This window comes from Copidosoma floridanum, unplaced genomic scaffold (genome assembly GCF_036245765.1).
Source record: "Copidosoma floridanum isolate Cflo_tuat_1 unplaced genomic scaffold, Cflo_Japanese_pri ptg000001l, whole genome shotgun sequence".
Classification (NCBI taxonomy): Eukaryota; Metazoa; Arthropoda; class Insecta; order Hymenoptera; family Encyrtidae; genus Copidosoma; species Copidosoma floridanum.
In genome coordinates, this window is record NW_028321878.1 from 11345752 (window position 1) to 11369586 (window position 23835).

The 23835-nt window shown below is 42.8% G+C and overlaps 2 protein-coding genes across 2 annotated transcripts; one reads left to right on the top strand and one right to left on the bottom strand.

The window, feature by feature from the left end:
• The first annotated feature begins 1922 nt into the window (after positions 1–1922).
• Positions 1923–22714, top strand: LUBEL (Linear Ubiquitin E3 ligase). The gene is made up of 23 exons (XM_089589568.1): positions 1923–1999; positions 4290–4382; positions 4592–5113; positions 7225–7482; positions 7568–7786; positions 7849–8279; positions 8374–8847; positions 8912–9218; positions 9277–9466; positions 10540–10874; positions 11011–11118; positions 11587–11724; positions 12120–12503; positions 12567–12750; positions 12898–15405; positions 15640–17930; positions 19044–19241; positions 20224–20502; positions 20610–20699; positions 20777–20933; positions 20992–21322; positions 21952–22120; positions 22463–22714. Exons 1-23 carry the CDS (start codon positions 1994–1996, stop codon positions 22490–22492), a joined length of 9702 nt encoding a protein of 3233 aa, XP_089445694.1. The 5' UTR covers positions 1923–1993; the 3' UTR covers positions 22493–22714.
• LOC106635689 (uncharacterized) lies at positions 21681–23835 on the bottom strand. Its single transcript, XM_014347763.2, has 3 exons — positions 23451–23835; positions 22686–23363; positions 21681–22195 (listed from the first exon to the last, which is right to left on the bottom strand). The coding sequence occupies exons 1-2, from the start codon at positions 23543–23545 to the stop codon at positions 22733–22735; spliced, it is 726 nt and encodes a 241-aa protein (XP_014203249.1). The 5' UTR covers positions 23546–23835; the 3' UTR covers positions 21681–22195; positions 22686–22732.

Consider the following 23835-nt stretch of genomic DNA (forward strand, 5'->3'; position numbering starts at 1 on the left):
ATAACGTTAACAACTTGTTGCGGTTATGGATTTATTAGATATTAAGGGCCATTCGACTCCTTCGGGTATGCGTGTGTGTGTGTGTAAGTATGAAAGTAACAAAGGTTCCTCTGACAGTTTATTTTATTTTTTAACAAACTAATAATTAGTTTCATGTTGGGACTTTCTTTTTTCAATAGATCCCTTTTTTCGTTGGTGTACAATTTTTTGCTGTACCTAACGATAACAAATCGATGCAATCATTAACTTTTTCAAATCAATGTTTTATAATGAAACATAAATTAAATTGAGTAGGAAAAATATTTAAATATGTACACGTATGTTGCGTGAGATAATTCAACAATTGAATAACATGTATGCATACGTTGATTCTCTTCACTTTACACCGTAGGTGCAATCCATTCTATTTCTGGTTGTATATTTCTATTTCCATTGAATCCTTTATTTGATTTATTTGCGCACGATTTATCTTATTGGATTCCTACGCGTCGCTCCAAGCGATTTTAGACTCGTGGACCGATCGAATTATCTAATGCCCTACAATAAAACGTTGATTATTTAATGTATTTTTTAATTGTAAAGTGTCATTTTTAAAGTTATATTTTCAATTATTTTATTGTATTATTTTTTTTATATTTATCTGTAGTTTAACAGTTTTTATTGGCATGAATGTCTGCATTTGAGTCCAATAACAACAACTGCAGCATTGACAATAATAATAACAATTCTAATGGCACCTCACTATTTAAACTTGTTTGTGAAGTTACTGCGTCAAAAATAAATACCAATACGAAAAAATTAAATAACTAGATTTTACTGAGAATAGTGTTTTTTTTTTTTTTTTGTAACCGCCATTTTCATCAACCGACTAACATTTTGTACGAAAAATGTTGAAAATTCAATCAAGTAAAACATAGGTGTAGAGTAAGACCCCGGCCGGTTTCTCATCCGATTCCATACCATTTCTAGTAAAATTTCGAGCTACAACAGAGGAGGAGAAATACAAAAAAATACGAAGCCAGTGTTTCCGGCATTAATCGAACTCGACATGAACAACAGTCACGGAGCGCTACAATCCGCAGCATTAATTATTTTAGAACTTAAAATTCACAACAGTACGTTTTGCTCTTATAATCACACATGGAAAGTTAATTTAACTTTGCCCAAGTTATGCGTACAACTTTGCACGAGTTGTATATTTCTGAGAAAAGATGTTTACAGATTGTTCGAACATCGACATTGGTCCAAAAACCCGTGCGCGAAGTGGTTACTTTGCGCACTAGTGCGCATACCTGTAGCTTCGCCACGTGAAGTTGAACTTCAGCTTCTATAGGTGTCGAACGGCTTCAGCTTCTATAGCGTTTACCTTTGATTGTTGGTCTTTCACATATATAAAACTGAAACCGGTCACTCGGCAAGTCCAACCGATCGGGTCAAAGAGCATCAGCCATCACGCATTGAAGTAAGTATTATATGCATATCAAAAAGAAGAACAAACGGGAGATGGTCGGGTTGGAAAGAAAATGAAAGAGAGAGTGTCTCGCCAACGTCGCTGCATATATATTTACGGGAACGAGGAGAGCATCGGGGAAAATCGGTGGCAGGAGTCCAGCCGTACAGTAAGAGGGGCAGCAGCGGCGCGCTCCCAACTTAAAATAACCCCGTGAGCCCTAGCGTCTCTGTCTCTTGATTTTTATTATTATTATTTTTTTTTTCTTTTGCCAGCTATACGAACTAAAGAACGAGAGGGATAGAAGTGCGTCCAGCGGACAGTACAGCAGAGCGCGCGATTCTTACTAGTTGCATTTACCGGTGCGTCGCGCGCGCTCCTCGAAGTTCCTCTCTTTGACCATCGGGCTAGCTATTTTTTTTTTTTTTTTTTTTTTCTCTCTCTCTCTACGACGCTGTGGCGACTGTTGCTGCTGAGGACAGGCCTCCCTAGAGAAGAGCTCCGCGGTGCCGCCACCGCTGGGCCCGTCGCTGATAAGCCGACATGAGTGTGAGTATATATCGTCAAGTTGATGAATATACATCCGCTCGGGGGGTTTCTCTCTGGTGTTACTGATAAATAGTGGTAGGGGTTGTTTTTTTTTTTTTTTTTTTTTTTACGTGCGTCGTTCAACCACACGTGGTGTTTCAGGGTGCTTTGAGGTGTTTAATTTATGATTAATTTTATCGGTGTAGCGAGGGTGAACTGAATTTTAACGAAACAACAGGGTACAGACGGGAAATAGGAGATTCGTCTCGATTGAAAATTTTGGAAATAGGGTGTCACTTGATTCTATTTCCATTCGATGTAAAATAGTTGGCAGTGGTTTTAAGGAGACGTCTCGCGGTGGTATTTATTATCTGAAAAAAGAGTTCAACATGAGTTGAAAATTGGAAAACGTCACTTTTTTTTTTTTTTTTTTTTCGGAATTTGATAAATTCACGTCAATGAAAACAAAATTTGGTTTTTGTAACGAATTCACGCGGTGTGTACAATTGTTATTCTCGATTTTATCGAAAATCGGTTAGATTGAAAAACAAAAAAAAAAAACGCGAATACTCGAAGCCAGCCTGATTGAAAGTTATATTGAAAAGGGACACGCACAATTGTGTGTAGAATACTATATACGTGCTAGTCTATTCTTGACTTGGAGTTATCTTGTTTCACGAAACTAGCTCGAAACTCTAAAATATCCATACTACTTACGACGAAACTATGGCGGCATCGGTAGCTCTTCGATGAAAAAAAAAAAAAAAAAAAAAAATCGTAGCCTCGTATGGCAATGGGCAAACAAAGCTTTGTGGATGGAAAAGTTAAACAATTTTCCTCGTCATCTTTGAAATTAAGGCCTCGATCGTTATTCCTCTTTATTTCGCTCGGAAAAGCTGAAATAAAATAGATCAGTAGACGAGTTTGGCAGAAGCCGTCGTTTCAAGCTTCATCTTCTCTTTGGGTGGGTAACAAAATTTTGGGAAAAACAGTGCAACTCGCGTAGGTACATTTCATCGTTTGCCGATCAACGTCGTTGACCGATATTTTAACGATATCAGCGCCCGACGAAAATACCCCGTAACATTAATTCTAAATCCGCGACACACGTGCGCACACGCGTAAAAGCGGGTAAACGACCCTGTGATCCGTATACATACACGTATATATGTATAAGAAGTTCGTCGCTCGTATACATATATGTATAAAATGGCAGGTGCTGAGATACAATATAGGCCGCGTCGGGGGGATATTTTAGCGCGAAAAATCGCGTATATAATGGCATAGGCGATAGGTTGGCATAGCGTTGTAAAATTAGATGTCGCGTATAGAGCGCGGGCCGAATCACGTGTGATATTTTCGTAGCGCAGCTTGTGATGTGCCCGAGGTATGCTTCGGCACGAAAAAAAACCCTCGTAATTTCCCCGATAAATCGAAATTCCGAAAAATCGGCTACCAACCGATTTGCCGATCTTGTGCGAGCGATCCATCTACAGATCGGTATATATGTGACTATAGAGCGTCTAGCACGTGTGGTGTATATATAACTGTGTCTCGCACGCCCGGCTACAACGAAGAAGGAACAGGAAGAGACTGTCTCTCTCGCGCGCGTGTCCAGAAATAGCTGGACCCGCAGAGCCCATCCGAAGCCGCGGTCGGTCGTCTCCTCCCCGCGCCCTCGATGAGCTTGCGCCAGAAAGCGGCTTTTGACCGCAAAATTTGGTCTCACTTAAACTCTGTGTACTTGCACTTAACCATCTGATTTTTTTTTTTTTTCTTCCAAGTGACGAGTCAAGAAAAGAGATTTGATGCGTCAGCGCGGGGTAAAAAAGACTGGCTTCGCGACCGATTATGCGCTTATAGCCACTCGTGCAGGTACTTATCTTAAATATAAACACTGCACATTTCGGAGCATGGCAGAGAGAGAGGATAAAAGAGTCGTCCGCGTGACAAACGGGTAGGGCTCGGCATACCTATACTCTACTCTTTTGAAAATCGACGCGTCGAGCGGGGCTTTCGTATGACACGGGCGCGTCCTTCCATCGGTTATTTTTGCATCGCTTCACTTACGCGCGGTACGTAGGGTTTATGCACCACCGTATATTCATTTATAACTCGTACAAATTTTCGTTTACAAATCGTACATACAATAGTTTGTTTGTATTTCAGCTCAAAACACTCTACTCCGCACAATATTGTGTACGCAGGTACACTTTTTGTGCAGGGTCGATTGTGTGTTGAAACAATTAAACTTCAAAGAGTTCAAAGGAAATTTTTTTTTTTTTCCCATCATGAAAAACTGTGCTTGCAGAATTCCGGTGGAGACAGATGGCGGCCGATGGCCATTTCGAATCCAGCGACGCGGGCCGCTCGGATAACCCGCACGATGCCTCAGTGGGTTTTGGTGAGTACGAACGAAGAACTTTTCACATTAGCTTGATAATTTTTGGCGTATTGTACAAGAATTTTCCGGAGTTTTGTAAGTTTAACTTGAAAAATGCGACGAAAGGGTCAAAGAACGGCACCGGTGGTTCACGTAAAAGTGACAAAACCCAATGTATCCATTTAGCCTTTTTTTAAAAAATTCTAATTTGATAAACGTGTGGTCAACAGCAGGCACAGCAGGTGGACCGGCAGCAGGTCACAGATCGGCCGCCAACGCCACCAAAGGTACCCCCGCCGTCCCTGTCGGGCGACTGCGGGGACCCGGACTACGAGGTCATCGAGTTCCCGCCGCGTAGCTCCAACGGCACCTACAGCAACACCATGAGCACCGGTAAGAGTAAATTGGGATCGGTAAAAAAAAGAAAAAAAGAAATGCCTGTACCATCACCTAATCTTTCTCTCTCAGGATCAATGTCCAATGGTCACGGGGCATCGGCAGCGGGGGTACCCCGGCCAAAGTGTTCGCTGTGCGGCCGGGAACGTGGCTCAGTGCGCTGCGACGCCTGCAACGACGTGTTCTGCGACAGTTGCGACGAGGCAAACCACAAGCACCCGAAACGCCGTAACCACGCGCGCCGCCGGCTCGTCCAGGAGAACGGGGCCTCCGTCAAGCCACCCTTGCCCCCCAAGGGTGATACAGGGGGCCCACCTCCCGTCCCGCCTCCCAGGCGCAACCGACGGGGTAACCAGGTAGGCTGCCTTGTCCTCTAGGGGAGGTGGCGTCTTGCACCCTCGCAGGACTATTTTTTTAAGTGTATACCTGTACACCGTGGCCTTGGTGCTAGACGTTGTTGCTGTTTGTACGGTTGTTTTACCATTTGCGTATGGCGGTTTGACTGACACACTGCCTTTTTTTTTCTTCCTCCATGTTTCGTAGTTTTTTTTTTTTTTTTTTTTGTTTTTTTTGTTTTCACACGGACACACATCATTTTTATTTACGTAGATACCTTTGTAGATCCTCTTGTACCTGCAGCGTGTGCTGGTCATCTGTATCATGCCAATGTCCTGCTTGTAACGAAGGACCGTAGATATTACAAAAAAAAAAAAAACTTTGTAAAACGCTTTCGCACAATATCTCTCTCTCTCTCGCTTTTCAACCAGAGTCTAGCTCAACGAGCTTACGAGACTTGTGCCAAATTCTTTTTTTTTTTTTTTTTTATTTCGTTCGCGTTTTTTGTTTTGTTTTTGCCACCGCAACACTTGTTCGATAACGATTTTTTGTTTCTTTGTAGACTTTATTTTCTACTCTATAATCTTGTTTTCACTGTGTGTGGGCTGGGTGCAGAGAAAGAAAAAAAAAAAAAACTTACTAAGGTATAACTTTTGAATGACTGACTCACGTTTCATTCCATTTCAAAAAAAGGATGTTTTTTTTTTTTTTTTTTTTTTTTTTTTTACACTAAATGATGAGAAATATATACAACTACGTTACTAAATCTCATTGTAATCATTAACATTTAAATTGTATTTCTACAGCTTTGCATTATATTATTATATACGTATACAAACTAATGATTATTATTATTATTATTATGTCTATTATTATTGCTAGCTCTGTGATATTATGCTAAAAGGACAACCTCAACAATCCGACGGATTAAGAAAATCTTTATTCCGATAACTCACTAACAGGGATTTTTGTTGTTTTTGTTGTCATTGTTTCTCTCGCGTGTTCGATCAAATTTGTGATATTTCAGGAATCTCGGCATCTCATTTGTACAATGGTATTTATAGCGCATAAAATTAGCTGAGAAAAAAAAAAAAAAAAAAAAAAAAAAGAGTAAAGTAGCCGCAGCCCAAAGGTGTAGTCGAAACATCCCGTTTTTCTCTCTATTTCTTTTTTTTCCTCCTCTTGTGCAATTCGTCTTGTATACTTGCTTCCACCGCTTTGCCTCGCGCGTCTTCTTTGTGGTATCGTTACCATTACACGTCACTACTACTACGTCGCCATAAATATAACGAGGCGGCAAAACGAATCACTCCGAAATTTTCATCCATTCACACGTGATCATGTGTCGCCGTGTATACCCTCATATACGATTATTAATTGTTACTGTTAATTGTTATGACATTTATTTCATATTGTTATGTATATGAACCAATGATTTATATAATCCATGTGCTAATATTTTTCATTGTATACGCTACAATTGTTGTGATTTTAATATATAATGCTGTTACGAAAAAAAAAAAAAAAAAAAAAAAAATATCTGCCGTATTCACTGAAACTCCCTCACATGTTTTTCCCTTCCTCTTTGGGAGGAAATTATGTTTTTTGAAGATTTTGATGTATTGTTTCGTCGCATACGTTGATGTTGCGCGGGTAATTTTTTTTTTTTTCATCCATCAGTGAATAAGGCAGTATTTTTTGTTTTACTCAAAGTTTTACATTTGATTGCTTTTATCATTACTTACAACTGCCACGCTAACACGTGTATAATACATACATGTATAATCATACATGTACCAAGGATTCAACGTAAAATATCAATCATTATTTTTACCGCATTCACTATCACACACCTCAAAGCTCAATATCTTCAAAAAATAATTCCTCTCAACATTCTTTTTTATATATTACGATCAAAACTAATTTTCACCTATTGTTGAACTAAGCCAATGTAAATTTTTAAAAATCATTTTGATTGATTTCAATACCAGTGACAAAAAAAGTTTAAAAAAAATAAATAAATACACACCAAGTTGAAGAAAAAAAAAACTTGTGCGCGTACAAAAGCGTGCATCGGACGAGCCGTCCACTCTAATAAAACTCGAGTTTCGCGCCCGTATGCCCCACGCAGGGTAAACCATCGTCATCGCCATCCCCGCATCACCAGCAGCCGAACTTTTCCCACTTCGACGCCAACAGCGGTAGATCCTCGACCCTAAAACGCGGCTCCACGTCGACCCTGACGAGACCGTTGCCCTCGCCGCCGACGCCTCAGCTGCCACCCCCGCCCTCGGACGCGGTCCTGATGCAGGCGAGCCGCAAAGCCCAGGCCATCCGGGAAGCCGCCGCGACCGGCAACACCGGCACTGACAAAATGACGACGCTGCAGGTCCGATCGGCTCGTCCATACAAGTACAGGTACGCCCATCGCACAGCGGACCGGAAAAATCACGATTCCCGTCCACTTGTCGCAGGAGAGATACCGGAGGTACCAAGAGGCCATGCGAGCCCAGGACGCGAACCGGCGCCGGCCAACGATCGACGCTGCCACACTAGCCAGGGACACGAGCAGTCCCCGGCTTCGGCACAGTCTGGCCTCACCACCACCCACCCCAGCCCGGGGCATCGTCCAATCGACCAGCGTCTGCGACCTCACCTCAGCCAACGTCTGGAACCCCATGGGCATCCAACAGGTATACTTAACGCGACGCGACCCCGCGTACCTACGAATGATCGGCAACGTTGAACAAAACAGGCTCAGTCGGTGGCTCATTTGGGCGGCCCAATGATGTGGTACCCGGCTAATCCCTGGGACAACCCAGCCCTGGGCGGCTCGACCCTCAGCCTGAACCAGCAGCCAACCATGTGGCCGGCCTACCCGATGGGTTACCCGCACGTGGTGCCCTACCCCATGCAGCCGGTTTCCCGCGGCCACAGCCCCGCACGGAGCGTCAAGTCCCGGAGGTCCAAGGCGGCCTCGCCCTCGCCGAGTCTCAAGTCGCGCAAGTCGACGGCCTCGACGCGCTCGAGGAGGAGGCGGTCGCCGAGTTCCCCTTCGGACGCCTCGTCCGAGGACTCGGGCGACTCCGACTTTGACGACAGGATGTCCAGGAGCTCGAGGTCCTACAGGAGGGACAACGTCCGTGCCAGGAATCACCAGGACGAGCTCGCGAGGAGCAGGAGAAGGTGAGCGTGGGCCACTGTTCCATTTCGGTTCCACTTCTGACACCATTTTTATCGGATGGAGGGTTGGGACTTTAAATCAATCGCACACTCACAGCTGGCGCTCCGAGGACAAGATAAACAGTCTCGAGGAGCAGTGGATCGCCAGGCATTTTCCGGCAAACGGGCTGCCACTGGTCCGTCCCGACGCCGAGGAAGACCGTCGTTCGGTCGCCTCGACTCGCCGACCCCTGGACGAGATCGACGACGATCCGGGACCGCTGCCCTGCTACCCGAGGGCCGGTAGCGTCCAGGGCCGCAGCGGCCAGAGCACCGACGACTCGGCTGGACCGGTGGGGTACCAGAGGCGCCGCTCGAGGCAGAAGCCCACGAGCTCGTCCGACGACTATCCGCCCGAGCGACACGTGGAACGGGGCGGGACGCTGCCAAGGTCCATGGGACGCAGGCCGAGGGAGGCGATCGCGAAGAGGGCGGACTCCGAGGAACTGGAGCATCCAAGGACCGACAGGCGGAAATCGGGGTCGATCAGGGGGACCTTTGACGAGTCGGACGGCAACGTGGAGCCAAAGAGGTTTGCTTGGGCTTACTGGGTGGCATTTTGAGGGTTTATCGCTTGATGGTGGTACGGTTCGTAGGATCAGCTCGGCGGAGAGGTCCTGGCGGCAGAGCGGCACCACGACCATAACAAATCGAGCGGCAAAGTCACCGATCCCCGATCGGCACGGCAATCGCGCGGCTACCGAGCAACGACGAACGGGGCAGTCGCCCAGTCCTGACGACAAGCGCGCGCCAAGGGTGCCGGAAAAATCGGCGTCGCCGGACAAGAGATCGAGCAAAGTCCAGGAGAAGAAGCCGCCAATGTCGCCGGCTCCGAGCGACCAGAGGCGCGGTAACGAGGCCACGCCCAAGAAAAACGGGGAACCTGCCAAAACACTCGGCGAGGTAAAGTTGTTGAATTTTGCTTTTTGTGGGACAAGATGACGTGAGATGTAATTTTCAGGTGTCGAAGGGCGATTGGCCGTGCGAGTACTGTACGTTCCTGAACGAGGCGAAGGACAGGGTGTGCGCGGTGTGCTGCAAGACGAAGAGCAGCGCGCTGCCGCCGCCGAGGGACGAGGACGACGAGGAGCTGGCGGAGAGTCTTAGTAAGCTGGGCCTCGGGCCCGACTCGTCCAAGGCCCCGGCCAAAGGTAGAGCCCGACGAAAGATCAGCTTTTCCTTTGGCACCAAGTTCACCAAGTGACACTGCGCACCGATCGAGGCCCGATTGTTTAGCTCGTTCAGTTTGATCATTGTTTTTTTTTGTCATTTGGTTTGTTGGGTGACGGCATTATGGGGATAAATTAGAACGATGATTAATTACGTTGTTTCTCGCTTTTGAATGATTTTTTTTTTTTTCGTTTCAAATTATCTGTGATACTAGAGAGTAAACAAACATTCATCCGATATTGCATTCGATCTTATTCTATGTGTGTTCAATACTTACGTAGCAATGCCTTCATCCCGTGTGCCACTCTTGCGAGGCTCTTCGCAGCCTCGTGTTTTTTTATTATTTTTATTATTTTTGGTTTACAAAGAAAATAAGTTTTTTTAACTCTGTTTTGTAGTCTAGAATAATAAGCAACTCATTTGTCACGCAATAGTACATTTTTTTCAAACATCCATACCGATTGTGTATTCTTGAATGAATAATAAAACATTTATGTGGCGTTTTGATGTTGCACATACAAGCAAGTGGTACCAAATGCAAAATCGTGCTTTGAAAAAATTTCCCAGGAAGAGCTTGTACTTACTTGCTTTTTTTCCTTCAAACTTTCTGTTATTCATTCAAGCTGCAAACGTTTCAAGGACGATCGTGCATTTGGCCTTTCCTCTTTGAATCCACCCCCGCACTCTCTCACTCATTTATCCTTTCGTTGGACTCCGCTATTTCAGTTAATAAAATCCAATGCAAATGTAAACATTTATTTACTAACGAGTGTATAATATATTGATTTCTCAAGGTTCTCAGCAGACAATCACACTTTAGATTATTTTTTTCAAATAAAAGTCTCGTGACGATAATCTGTAAATTTTATTTTTCGTCACTTTGGTCTCTCATTTGATTTCTTTAATTTTCACAAAATCAACGTGATCAAATATACTTTCAACTATTGCTTGCGGGGAAAAAAAATACATGGCACTGGGAAAAAATTTGCAACGTTGACGAAAAACGTCCCCCCAAAAAAAAAAAAAAAAAAAAAAAAAAACCTTTTGATTACAGAATACAATACGTGCGATGAAGACGAACAGTCGGATGTTCCACGGATCTCGGAATCTCCCGAGGTAACAGTAGAAGAGCCGAAACCCATCCCCACGGAGTCGTCGCAAACGCAGAGCACATCGCGAGGTACGTCGCCGATGAAAGAGTCGGAAGTACCGCAGGTTGAACACACGACGACGTCCACGGGTACTTTGGTCCAAAGTATGGAGTCCGGGGAGACGGAAACGAAGGAGCCAAAGAAAACGGTTAAGAAAAACGAGGAGCGTCATGTCGAGGTAAAAAGCGTCACCGTGTCCACGGGTACCTCGCCACCCCCACAGAGCATTTCGACACAAGTGAGTGCCGTACCCAACTATACAATATACGTCTTCCAAGTATTGCCTCAATTTTCATCACACCCAACGTGAATGAATATACATACGTCATAAGGGAAGAAAATGACATTTTTAAAGCAAACGCTGATTATTCCAGACGTACGAGGACCCGAGTCTGTTGAAGGAGAGAGAAGAATCGTTTCGAAGAGCTGCGTCTCTAGCTCCGTCGAGAAGCTCGACAAAATACGACGACAGCGACTCAGAAGTATGTTATGGTTGATAACTATAATCATCGGGTGCCTTGCAAAAATTCTTCATTAAGACTATATTATTATTATTATTATTATTATTATTATTATTACCTCGTTATGTCCACCATCACGTACTGATTAAAAGCATTCGACATACAACATGTGTATGGTATAATAAAATCTGTGTGTATGTACATGTCTCTTTATACTGTTCATGTCACGATATGGGCTACTTCAACAATAAACCCAAGTATCGACAGATCGAGCAATTTTTGATTCAGTAGCAAGTGTCAGACGTATCAGTTAGCAGGACAAAGTATTCATCAATTTGGACGCTCAAAAATCATCACTTAGATAATACACCCTAACAAAATTATTAATTAACTCTCGCAATGTGTGTAATACTTTTAAGCGTCACTTCGTCGCAAACTGGATAAGAGCCGCGAGTCAAGTTTACGAATTCGATTGAGCTTGTGTTCTAGGAGGGTAGATTTCCAAGCAGCCCCGAAGGTTACGGCGGTGTCCGGTCCAGGTCCAGTCGTCGGCAGCAGTCGAACCCCAGGCGCGACAGAACTAGACGCAATTCCCTCACCTCGCCGCATCGTTACTTTCGTTCCCGGGTAAAACGCATCGCGATGAAAACCTTTCTCTTTCCTTTTAGTGACTATAATATACTCCTCCCATGTGTCTCACTTACACGATCGCACGTGATTGTACGTCCCACGTGCGGTTGTCATCATTGCCATTAACTCCTACACAGCACAGCCGTTATCATTTTGCCGGTGTACTAATACGATGCGTGAAGAAAAAACTGAAAACGTTTCTCATCGACATCTTCACTTTTATCACCTTTGTCATGAGTGGATGTGCGTTTGCGCTTAAGTTTGCACGTTGACATTTGCTGCTTCTACTCTGATGACTTTGGTTTATGCTTGGATGTTTTTTGGCATGCTTTGACGACTGAGCCATCAATGAAAAACGTCGGCTCGATAACCCGAAAATTCCTCCTTCTCAGGAACCGAGTCAATCTCGATACGTGGAAACGATGAGCAACAGCAGTGGCAGCGGAGTGACGGCCAATCCGGGGCGGCAGAGTTTGACCCGCCAAGGCTTGGAGCTGGTCGAGGTGTTGCGAGAAGCCGAGCGCCGCGGTTATTCGGCCGACGACATACAAGTGGCCCTGGTCCAGGATCCAGCGAATCCGCTCGACTGGCTGAAGAACCAGTGGCCCCACCTTATCGAAACCGTGCAAATCCTCGCGACCACGAGGGGCAAGGACATGGGCGACGGCAACGACATTGGCACCCTCACCCCCATCGAGTCCAAAGAAGTGCTGAGACTTGCCAAGGGCGACGTGTGGATCGCAGTTGCCAGTGCCATTCAGCTGCGGCAAAGAAAGGTTTCTACTGTGTGGGTGTACCATTTGGCTGGGCTACAAGTAAATTTTGGGTTTTCGTTTTAGTGCCAAAACATAATGACCAAGGGAAAATTCACGCTCAACAGTGTCATCGCCGCCCTCGACAACAACGCCGGGAACGAGGAGTCGGCTCTGTTGGAGTTGCAAAAGGACCAGCTGAAGCCATTCCTCATGAGGATTTGGGGACCTCCGGCTGGAGTCGAGAACGAGGAGGCAGCACCGCTCGGAGGTTACGATCATGATTTACTTTAAACCACGTGCACACATATACTTTGCACACTTGGTTTTCCAAACGAAAATTCTCATTTTTTTTGTTTGCCGTATCGATGTCTTGGCTGCCCGGGAAGTTCACTAAACGACACGCGTGAAATTTCAGCCAGAGCGAGGGACGAAGTAGCCGCGCCGGAGACTCATGGGGATGATGCCAGCGAGTCGGCCAACGAGGACAGAGAGGCGAGGAAACAGGTAATTCCCACAATCACGCGCAACGACGTGCACACAGATTTCCAACGGCAATTGGCTGCTCTGCGCGAGCTTACCGACAATTTGGAGCACGACGAGGCGCTCCAGCTCATCGGCGAGATGATGCAGGACAAGGCTCGAGCTGCCAACCAGTCGCCCGAGTTTACAGAGGAGATGGAGATTTTGAAAGGCGCCTCGGAGAGACTGGAAAGGGAGTTGACCAAATCCTCCGGCAAAGAAGATTCCTCCAAGTCCAAGGAACTTGAAGGTACCGACTCTGCGGAAGTTTTGGAGCTTAATGGAGTCATAAATACATCTGTTAATGACGAAATTACTGGAAATGCGAGTAATACGGTTGCCGACAATGCGACTATAGTTCCTAGACTTTACGAAAATGTGCAATTGCAAAGTGTGGATGTGAAGCCAAAAAATTCGGAGGAATCGACGAAACGCAGTCCAATGGAAGAAAACGCTCAAATGGAAAGACGAGGAGTTGGTGCAAACGATAGTGATCCCGTAAAAATTCAAGAGAGTGCGAGCACAATAAACACTTTGAATGATAATACGAAAATCGAAATGAATAGAGAATCAATCATTTCTGGCGAAAGCATTACGAAAACCGGCGATGGTCCTCAAGCGCAAACTATTGAAAGTGCCTATTCAGCGGAAAATGAAAATAAAGATGTTGAGATTCATGAAAGCACAAATGTGTCAACAAGTACCAGTGGCAATTTCGAGAGTGTAGAGACAAATGAAGAAACTTGCAAATTGAACAGCGAGAAAAAAGTCTCAGAGGTGGAAACTGGTGTGGAGCATGAAGAACTTTTAGAAAGTTTGAAAAACGAAACGGAGCATCCCGCGGCAGTGCAACAGCTCATGTCTGCCATGAAAATGATTCCAGAACAGCTTTTAGGTCAGATAATAGCCGCCTTAGGAATGCTTTCCCTAAAAAAGAGCAGCGCGATGCAAGTAGAAGCGGCACCCCTTCCAAATGTCCCTCAAGATAACACAACTGTACAAATATTAGATAATGTAGATAACAATGATGTATCGGTAGTTTCAGTAGAGCCATCACCTTTAGAAAAAGTAGTTATGAATCCTGTGACTGCACCACTTGATACCACCAATAATTTCGAAACTCTAGTTTTAAAGTCGAATGACAATAAAGAAGAAACGGGAAAAAGTATTGTCTCTTTTGAAAGTACAAAATCAAAAGTTCTGATTGAGGAAGCCAACGGAATCGAAATAAATAATAGTACAAATAGTACAGTAAGTAATTTAAATGTAGCTTTGATGAATGATGTTTCGAAAGATCCTAGAGAACAGAGCAAGAAAGGCGAAGAAAATAAAGTAATTGCTGGTATTCAGACAAGGGATCCGAAGGATAGTAATGCTAAACTAGAAAGTAACAAAGATTTGTGTAATACCAGTATACGTGATGGATCGGACACAAGCGAAAAAATGATCGATTGTAGCGACGCTACAACCCCTGCTTCAAATGATTCAGCCAAGCAGATTAAACTTGAAAAATTACCTATTGTAAATGTGCCGAAAAATGAAGCTATTAAATTGAAGATATCCGAGCTCCCACCTGAACAAGTTTTAAAAGCGCAAGTTACAAATCAACTTGAAACTGTTGTTGACATTTCTAAACCCAATCAGCTTACTGAAAAAGAAATTGAAGAAACTTCAAGTGTAGCTGTAACTACTGCTATCACATCTGAAATCATTGACGATGATAACGCAAAGGTATCACCTACAAAAGAAGATTGTACAACTTTCCTCAAAGTGCAGACGAAGCCATCTCCAGCAGTGGATCAAGAAATACCGATGGTGTCACCAAAAGGGGTATGTACGAGTACAGTTCACATTCAAATATCAAACGCAGAAAATTTAGTGGTAGAATCATCAGAAAATAACGTCTCAGCACTTGATGCCGTTATTGAAAGTAGAGACAAAAAAGATACCGTTCCTGCTATACAGATTAATAATGTTTCCATTGACGACTCGAACGTAGTAGAACCAATAGAGGATTCGTTAAGTCAAATGGCGGATGACGTCTCTTCATCGTCCGAAGAGTTTTGTACAGTTCGCGAGGGTAGTTTTGATTCTTTGAATAAAACCAAATCCAACCAATTGTACGAAGAAATTACTTCTTTGGAAAGGGACGCGTCTTCCAGTAATTTGTCATTAAGCGAAGAGGAATCGTCCATCAGTAAAACGTCCAACTCGTGCAATTCATCGGAAGAAATCGTAACTACTAACGCAGTACTAATTTTGTCACCGCTAAATCAATCATCGACAGAAAACTTCATGCACATTTCATCAACAATCGTTAATTTAAGCTCGAAAAATAATAAAAATGTCATCACTCAACCTAACATGCAATCGACATCATTGAAATCAGGTAGTGCAGTTGATGGTAGGTTGATTAATTTGGATCAATTTATGCCAGATCAATCAAACAATATTGACGATGGGAGGAAAAAAAATAAAAGTTGTCGAGACGAAAAAAGTGACGAAACTTTATCAAAAAATAAAAAACGGACTAGTGTTTTTACTGTTTTAACGTGCACGCGAAATTCCGACTCACAGTCAAGCGAGTATTCATTTACGAGCTCTGAAGAAACTTCTGCGTCTTCGGAGCTGTTTTTAGAGCCTAAAATGGTAACAGCAGACACAGAACTAAAGCCAATTCAAAATGAACTTGATGTAAAATTATTTTCAAGTAATAAGTGGAAAAAAGAACAACAAAATCTTAGTACTGTTCCACGAGTAGTCAATTTTAACGACATGAACGGATTTTCAAAGCCTGAATCTCAGTTTGAACCGATTGATTTTGTAAAAGACGAGGATTCGAAAAGTGGGTCCATCGAAACGTTTGAATTGAAAATTTCCGAAGCACCTCTGGTATCCGTCAAAGATAGCGCTCCACCAGTTAGCAATAGTTCAGTAATCATTCCCGATAATAATAACTATGACAGTGAATGCAGCGACACGAAAGAAGACATTTGCTCTGAAAAATCGTTCGATATCGCGCCTCATGTACAAAAAGTAATACTTGTGCAACCAAAGTCACAATCCAATGAAAGTAATTTGTCAAACGTAACAGGCGAAAAACCATTAGGTAAACCTCGGCCAAAATCTCCGGTGAAAAAAATTATAATTGGAAGACGATCGCCTGTGAAATATTTGAAAAAGGCTCCAAACCTATTGATAAGTAATCCGGTGAAACCTAAAAGTCCACCGAAAATATTGCGCTCTCAAAATAAACCCATTTGCAGATTACCGTCGAAGATGATACTCGAACGACACAAAATTTTAACGAGAATCCCGAAAACTCATGATTCAAAGAGTGAGTTTAAAACAAGAACGGTTGGCGTTGCTTACGGTAAAATCCAAATTCAAAAGTTGCCACTTAAGCAAAGAACTGCATCTCTACCTTTGGCAAAAACTCCCACTGAAAATATCAACGAAAACATCGCCGTTCAAAATAACTCCGATAAATTCGACGATAAAACTTCAGGGGGGACCCTCCCCTCGAAAATACCAGTTTTCAAAGGGTTTAAATTCATTCCTGCGTCAACTGTATCGGTTTGTTTGCAGAAACAGTTTGATGCTAAAATCATAAAGCCAAACACAACATTCAGTACCTGCAAAAATAGTATGTTCAAAAAGTTTCAGAGACAACAACCAGTACAAACAAATCACAATAATGAAAGTAATCAGAAACCTTCAGAATTGAATAACGTCCCTGAAAAACCCGTAAATAACGATGAAGAAGAGACAGAGAAAATAGATTCGCGCACGGCTGACTCGCACTCTGAAACTGAAAGTGTAGAGATAACTGAAAAAGAGGAAAGTAATGATGATATCACTAATCAAACTCAAGTAAAAAAAGGTATCAGCATGACGACCTTTGAACAAATCAACAAACATGAAATCAATAGGAAAACCGAAAAAAATTCTCGAACGATTTCGGATGAAAAGTGTCATGAACCGATAAAACAAAGTGTTGATTCAATAGATGAATCAAATGTAGTGGACGAAGGTAAAAGCGAAGCTTCTTTATCTAGTAGAAAAGAACTGGTGGAACATAGTCAAGAAGAAGATGATGATGAAGAAGAAGGAGATGAAGAAAGTGAAAAAGACGAAGAAATGGAGTTCGAAGAAGAAGGACAAGAAAGTAGCGAGACTGAAAGTGAAGAAGAATTAGAAAGTGATGCAGAGATGGAAGAAAGCGATCTAGAAGTACAAGAATTGGCTGTAAGGCAAACATTTTTGAAAACAAAAGACTCGAACGAATCAGATGAAGAAGAAGATGATGACGAGGACGAAGAAGAAGAGGAAGGCGACGAGAATTCTCAAAGTACGAGTAAAGAAACGGAAGTTACGAGCGAAGAAGAAAGTAACAGTGGTTCAGATGAAGAAGAAGAAATTAATGCGGACAAGGAGGAAGAGTCGTCAGAATTTGAAGATACGGCGAATCTCGAATCAAACGTCGAAAAGATGCTTGAAAAAACTTTGAATCGTATCAAAGCTCACCTGTCGGACTACAATACGTCGGATGACGAATCGGCTGCAGAAGATTTGAAAGAGGACGACAACGAACAAGTTCCCAAAGCAGTTGCAGAACAAACTGACTTGGAAATAACTGCAAAATCAACTAGTTCTGACGATACAACAGAAACCACTAAGGTTGGTAATGAGTCATCATCTGCTGGTGTCACAAGCAAACAAATTTTGCAATCAACAGAAGAGGAAGAAAAGCAAGTGGTAACAAAAACCGTCAAGCCTCAGAAGCGTTTTTCAATCGTGGCTAGCTGCATCGAGCAATTCGAAACTGAAAAGAAACCGAGGTACAAACGTCCGAATAAAAATGAGGATAAAAACGCGGAGCCCAGTGGCAGCAACAGTAAGGAATCTGCTCCCACGACTGAACGGGAGGTCAGTAAACAAAAAAAAAAAAAAAAAAAAAAATCTAAATAACGACACTGTCAAGTCTGATTTATTGGCAGACCAATGTCTACAAAAAGAGCTCGATTGCAAACAAACAAATAACAGCAAGCCTTTTCTCATTGAACACTCCCAAGTGTTGCCCTGATTGTGCATGTAACGCAGTGATACGAACTTTGAACTTATATTTACTTACAAAGGACAATATTAATGTCGCCAATCACAGCATCAAAGACCACTTGAGCTATATACCCTTTGATTTTTTTCGTCCCCGTGTATTATGTTGTACTAAAATAAGATACATCCGATTTGGTGTTTGAACAATTAATTTCTCATCTGTAACCGTACCATTTGATGTATATAATTAATAACATTAATGGGTGAGTATACCTCCGTCACACTAACATATTAATTCACGTCGCTCACCATACACGTATAACAAATGCATAATCACTTGAAAAATACAAAGTGAAAACGATTTCTCTTATAATAATTTAAACAAGTATGTGTACCTATACATGAAGATTGAAATCATTTTTGTTGAGCATCAAAGCAAGAACACGTGTTTGTCATTGACAATTGTAAAATGAAATACATCTAATATAATGTGCGAAGAGCTCTCTTATAGACGTTGGTGCATTTTGTTGTTTTGTCCCTCGTATGAATCACGGCTAGAATTTCATCCGCATGATCCACCCCCACTTCATGCATTCTTCATAATCACGCATTACTTTTTGTACTTGAGGATATCATTTATCAGTAATTAAAAAAATTTCAATTTCAATTTTTTGACCCTATTGTAATTGTAACGTGTGTTATTTCATACGGCCGTTAAAATAAAATCAATGTAGATAACAGCTTTGAACCCACGATTCGAGAAGAAATTTGCATAACAAAGAAAAAAAGGTATGCACGTATAAACGTACGCTATTGTGAAGCCACCTGTTGGCAATTTAATTTTCGTTCACCCTGAAATTTTGAGTGCAAATTTGTCTTATTTTACCAATAAATTAAAAAAAAACACACTCGAAGCACGCTACCCACCCTGCGAGAAGTACTTTAAATGATTGAAAAAAATCGTTTTGGGCGGTCTTTTCATTCCAGAGGGTCGCGAGACGATTGTTGGCCGAGGGTCGGGCCGCCAGCTACGAGGAAGCCGAGGTGGCCGCGAGCCTTCTGTCCTTGAAGTTTGACGATGAGGAGGCAATCCAGGCGGCTAAGCAGTGCACGAGCGTCGAGGCCGCGCTCGCTTACTTACAGCAGGAATGCGAGCTCTGCACCGGAAGGTTCTCCATGAGTCAGGTCGGCCGTCGAGTTTGACACACCAACCCTTTTGCGCGTTGTACAAGGAACAAAAGTTGCAGCAGATTCCGAACTACACGTTGGGACGCACATGTATTCGTTGAAATTTTTGCGATTTTTGTTTATAATCCTTATTTATACGTTTTTTCAAAACTTTGGGAAAAAATTAATCGTAGTTTTACAATGAAAATTTAATTGCTTTTGGGATGAATTTCATAGTAATTTAAATTGAAAATCATTGCAACTTGCTCAGCGTCCCAACTTTACTGTGGTTATTTTGCAATACTTTTCTCCACAATGTCACTGCCGTCCCATCGAACAGCTCGTTGTTTCGTTATCATTTCGCTGAGCCGTGAGTGTAGGTACTTGAGATAATGCGTCGACCTCTTGAGTTACGTTTATTTTCATCCATAGTCTGATAAGCATACTTACATTATACGCAGTGATAATGTTTCGTTTCTTTCATCTGTTGCGCAATACATTATGGTCAGAGGGTCGGTTATTGCTCGACCTGAGATTATTAAGCTCCCACTTTTCAAAATTGGATTTTCGTACAGCGCTAAATTAAAATTTCTACCCCGCGATTCCTGATTTTTTGAAGATACAACCGAGTCCTTTACGGGACGGTTCAAGGCACAGTTGTGCACAACTCGATGTCTTGGTTTGATACCGCGTGTTAATTCATCAACGCGTCATCATCATGAAAACGTTTATCCTCCGCAAACTTACGATTTCGATAAACATTTTTTTTAAACTGCCATCCTTCATAAATATTAAATCGAGTTTCGTCAACAGTGGCAGTCTTTCGGTAACCGATACTTTTTCGAAAATACCCGGCGGAAAATTCTAAAAACCAGATCTTGTTTATTAAAATCAAGTGGGGGGGGGGGGGAAACTACTTACAAACGAAATGAATTCGCTCACCTGCAAGCACTACACCCTACGACCAAAAATACTCATATAATGCACGTTACTCTGGTAGATGGTGTCGATGTTGCGCTGCACGCACCGCTGCTGTACCGAGTGCGCGAAAAATTACTTCACGATCCAGATAAGCGACCGCAGCATAACCGACGCCGCGTGCCCGTTCTGCAAGGAGCCGGATCTACGGGACGCCGACGAGGACGACATACTCGAGTACTTCAGCATCCTCGACATACAATTGAAGGCTCTGCTCGATCCGCCCGTGCACGAGCTCTTTCAGCGCAAATTGCGCGATCGCACCCTCATGCAGGACCCGAACTTCAAGTGGTGCGTGCAGGTGAGCACATACAATACATGTGATGACAATAACGACAAGTATACATACATACTCTCGATTGTTTATTCATATACAGTGTTTTTTTTTTTCTTCTTCTTCTTTTCTAGTGCTCCAGCGGCTTTTACGCCGATCCCAAGCACAAGCGGCTTATCTGCCCGGATTGCAAGTCCGTCACTTGCGCCTTTTGCCGGAGACCGGTAAGTAAACAATCATGTATTATTATCCATTGGATGGATTAGATGACAATAATCGTGGTACATACACTCCGGTTCAGTGGGAGAAACAGCACGAGGGTATCAGTTGCCAGCAATTCGCCGCGTGGAAGGACGAGAACGACCCCGACAACCAGGAGAAGGGCCTGGAGAAGCACCTGGCGGACAACGGTATCGACTGTCCCAAGTGCAAGTTCAAGTACTCCCTGTCGCGGGGAGGTAGGTATACACAAGAACCAGATTTTGAAAGGAAACGATTGATCGTAAACGAATATAGGCTGCATGCACTTTACGTGCACCCAATGCAAGTACGAGTTCTGTTGCGGATGCGGCATGCGCTTCGTGATGGGCGCCAAGTGCGGGGTGAGCGCCTACTGCGCCAAGCTTGGACTTCACGCCCACCACCCGCGCAATTGTTTGTTCTATTTGCGGGACAAGGAGCCGGCGCAGCTGCAGGAGTTGCTCAAGGAGAGCGGCATCGAGTACGACACCGAAGGGCCCCACGGGCCAAGGCGTTGTAAGGTTCAGCTGCAGAAGGAGACGCCCGCGGGGGTTGTCGATGCCGTTTGCAGCAACGACGTGCCCGAGGGACACGCTGGACTGTGCAGGTGATATTTTTTCTTTTTTTCTTGATGGGAATGTTGTTGGGTCTTTGATTTACTCGCAAGAATTTCACATTCGATACGCCACGATGTTACGCCATTCGTTTGAAAGGATGTCATTTGATCGTTATTTACTTAATGAGAGTCGATTTATTGCGAGGTTGAAATTAATTTCATAGATAGACGGCTCGATTAAAATAAACCATGTGGAACTAAGATGTACGAACCGATTCTCTGAGAAAAAGAGCTAGGTAGTTTATGTATAAAACGAACCATTAACATCGATTACATGGTTTATTTTACATCACTGAATTGTTACAACATTGATAATAAACGAGAAAGAAGTATAACTTGCAATCGGAAAAAAAAAAAAAAAACAATCGGTTGAGCCAGGATCCACTACAACGAGTACCTGGTGCGCGAGATCCGGTCGTCTCGTCTGGAGCCGATCCCCTTGTTAAGCGTCGACGACCTCGAGACGTGCGTCCTGCGGGCCGGCCTGAAGCTACCAGCAAACTGGTACGGCCGCGATCCGGTCGATTACCGGCAGGACCTTCTCGAGGTAATTCACATGGATAACAGGCATTATTTTTATTTAATCCAAAATACGGGTGCTCGTGTGCTTTTCCCCGCAGGCAGCACTACATTGAGTACCTGGCGGGCCTCGTGCTCAAGAGGCGGCTGGACCCTGTGGCGATCTTCAACTTGAACGACGCCAAGCAGGAGTTGCGCCGTCGGGGAAAAGCCCCGCCCGCTAAGAACCAGGAAATGTCCGAGCAAGATTACCTCGACGCCTGCATTCAGGTGACCTGACCTCTCTTCTCGAACGTTACCTTGCTCAATGCGCATACGTATCTTGATCCCTTCTTTATTTCCCCTCTGAAAATCATTGTACGTGATTTTAACATTTTTTTATTATCCACACACATTTATATATATGAACGTTATATGTGATTTTTATAACTCATCGAGTTTCATCTCGATGGTTTTTTTAAATTATACTTAACATTTTTTTTTATTGTAATGAGTTAATTAAAAGTTACTTTGAAGATGCATGCAAAACAAGTCCTGGTTGTGAACAATGTTATACACGTTTTTCTTTCTATTATTTTGGAAATTTTTTATTTTATATCTTATTTCTTTCAGATCGTGAGGAAGGAGATTCCACTGGAGTAGAAAACCATGCATTCAAGAAAATTTATTTACACATACAGCACTGAAAGTGATTCCAATGTAACCAAAGAGGCATAATAAAAAACACGAAAGGATTATGTTCACCGATTTCCGCTACGTTTAAAGTTACGTGATACTCATCAAGCTTGATTTTTATTTACTGTACCTATATTTTAAGAGATAATATGAGACATACCACAACAATTAGTAGATAAGAACACAAGATGCGATGACTTTTCTTAGTTAATAAAGTTCTTCAAGAAAACTACTGATGCTGTTTCTTGACTTTTCTTTGCTTTCATTCAATAGATTACTCAGCTTGTGTAAATTTATTTTTCTGACTCTCTGAAGAGGTGTCAGTTCCCTTTCCTGCTGCTTAATTCTTATCACTGGTGTAGAGTTAAGACTTCCTGTTCCTTTCTTGCTAATACGAGTCGATTGGTTGTTTGATATATTCAAGCCAGCAGTCTTGTCTTTCTTTTTCCTCTTCTTTTTTTTCTTTTGTGAAGAAGAAACGTTTCCTGGTGTACTCATTAGTGTCTCATCAACTTCTTTGATGTCTGGCTTTGGCCTTTCTGGCTTTTTACAATTGATCACAGTTTTTTTCGAGCAAACAGAGCACCTGATGACAACCTTGTTCATTTGATTTTTCAAGCTCTTTTTCAGTAACGTTGCACGAAATCTGGATACCGAGTTATACGTTGTGGCTCTAATTATTTGTTTGACTGATTTGGAACAAGCTCTGCCTGGATCTATTCTTATGTGATTTTCATTTTTCGACCAGACAGAGCCACAATACGAGCACATGATTGATGAACCAAAGTGGGACTTTGGTAACGGTTCTATTGGTGCTAACGTTTGTCTACATTTTTGTCTGAAAAGTATCACACAATACATTATTGAATTGATCAATTGTGCAAGAAAAAATATAATTCAAAACAAATTTTACGCATCAACTTACATGCAATATGTCATGAATGAATTTGCTGCCTTTCCTTCTAGCTTTCTCAAATAATTTGTGACATTCCATAAATGTTCTACATTTCTCGTAGTCATCTTGCATTGAATAAATAATTTTTACCTCAGTTGTAAAATGATTGATATTGTTACTCTTCACAAAACTTTTGAACACTGTCACTTAACCTAAAATATTTACTCGACTATTTTTTTTTGTTCTCACTTTCCCTCATTATCTTATCTCAAAATTTTTTAAACGATACTTAACAAAGTTCTAGTTAAGTGACATGCAGATAAATGTTTGATGAAACACTACGTCTTATTTCTCCGGCTTTATTCATAATAAAAAATAACACACTCCGGGTCGGGTCTCTCACACGCGACGTGAG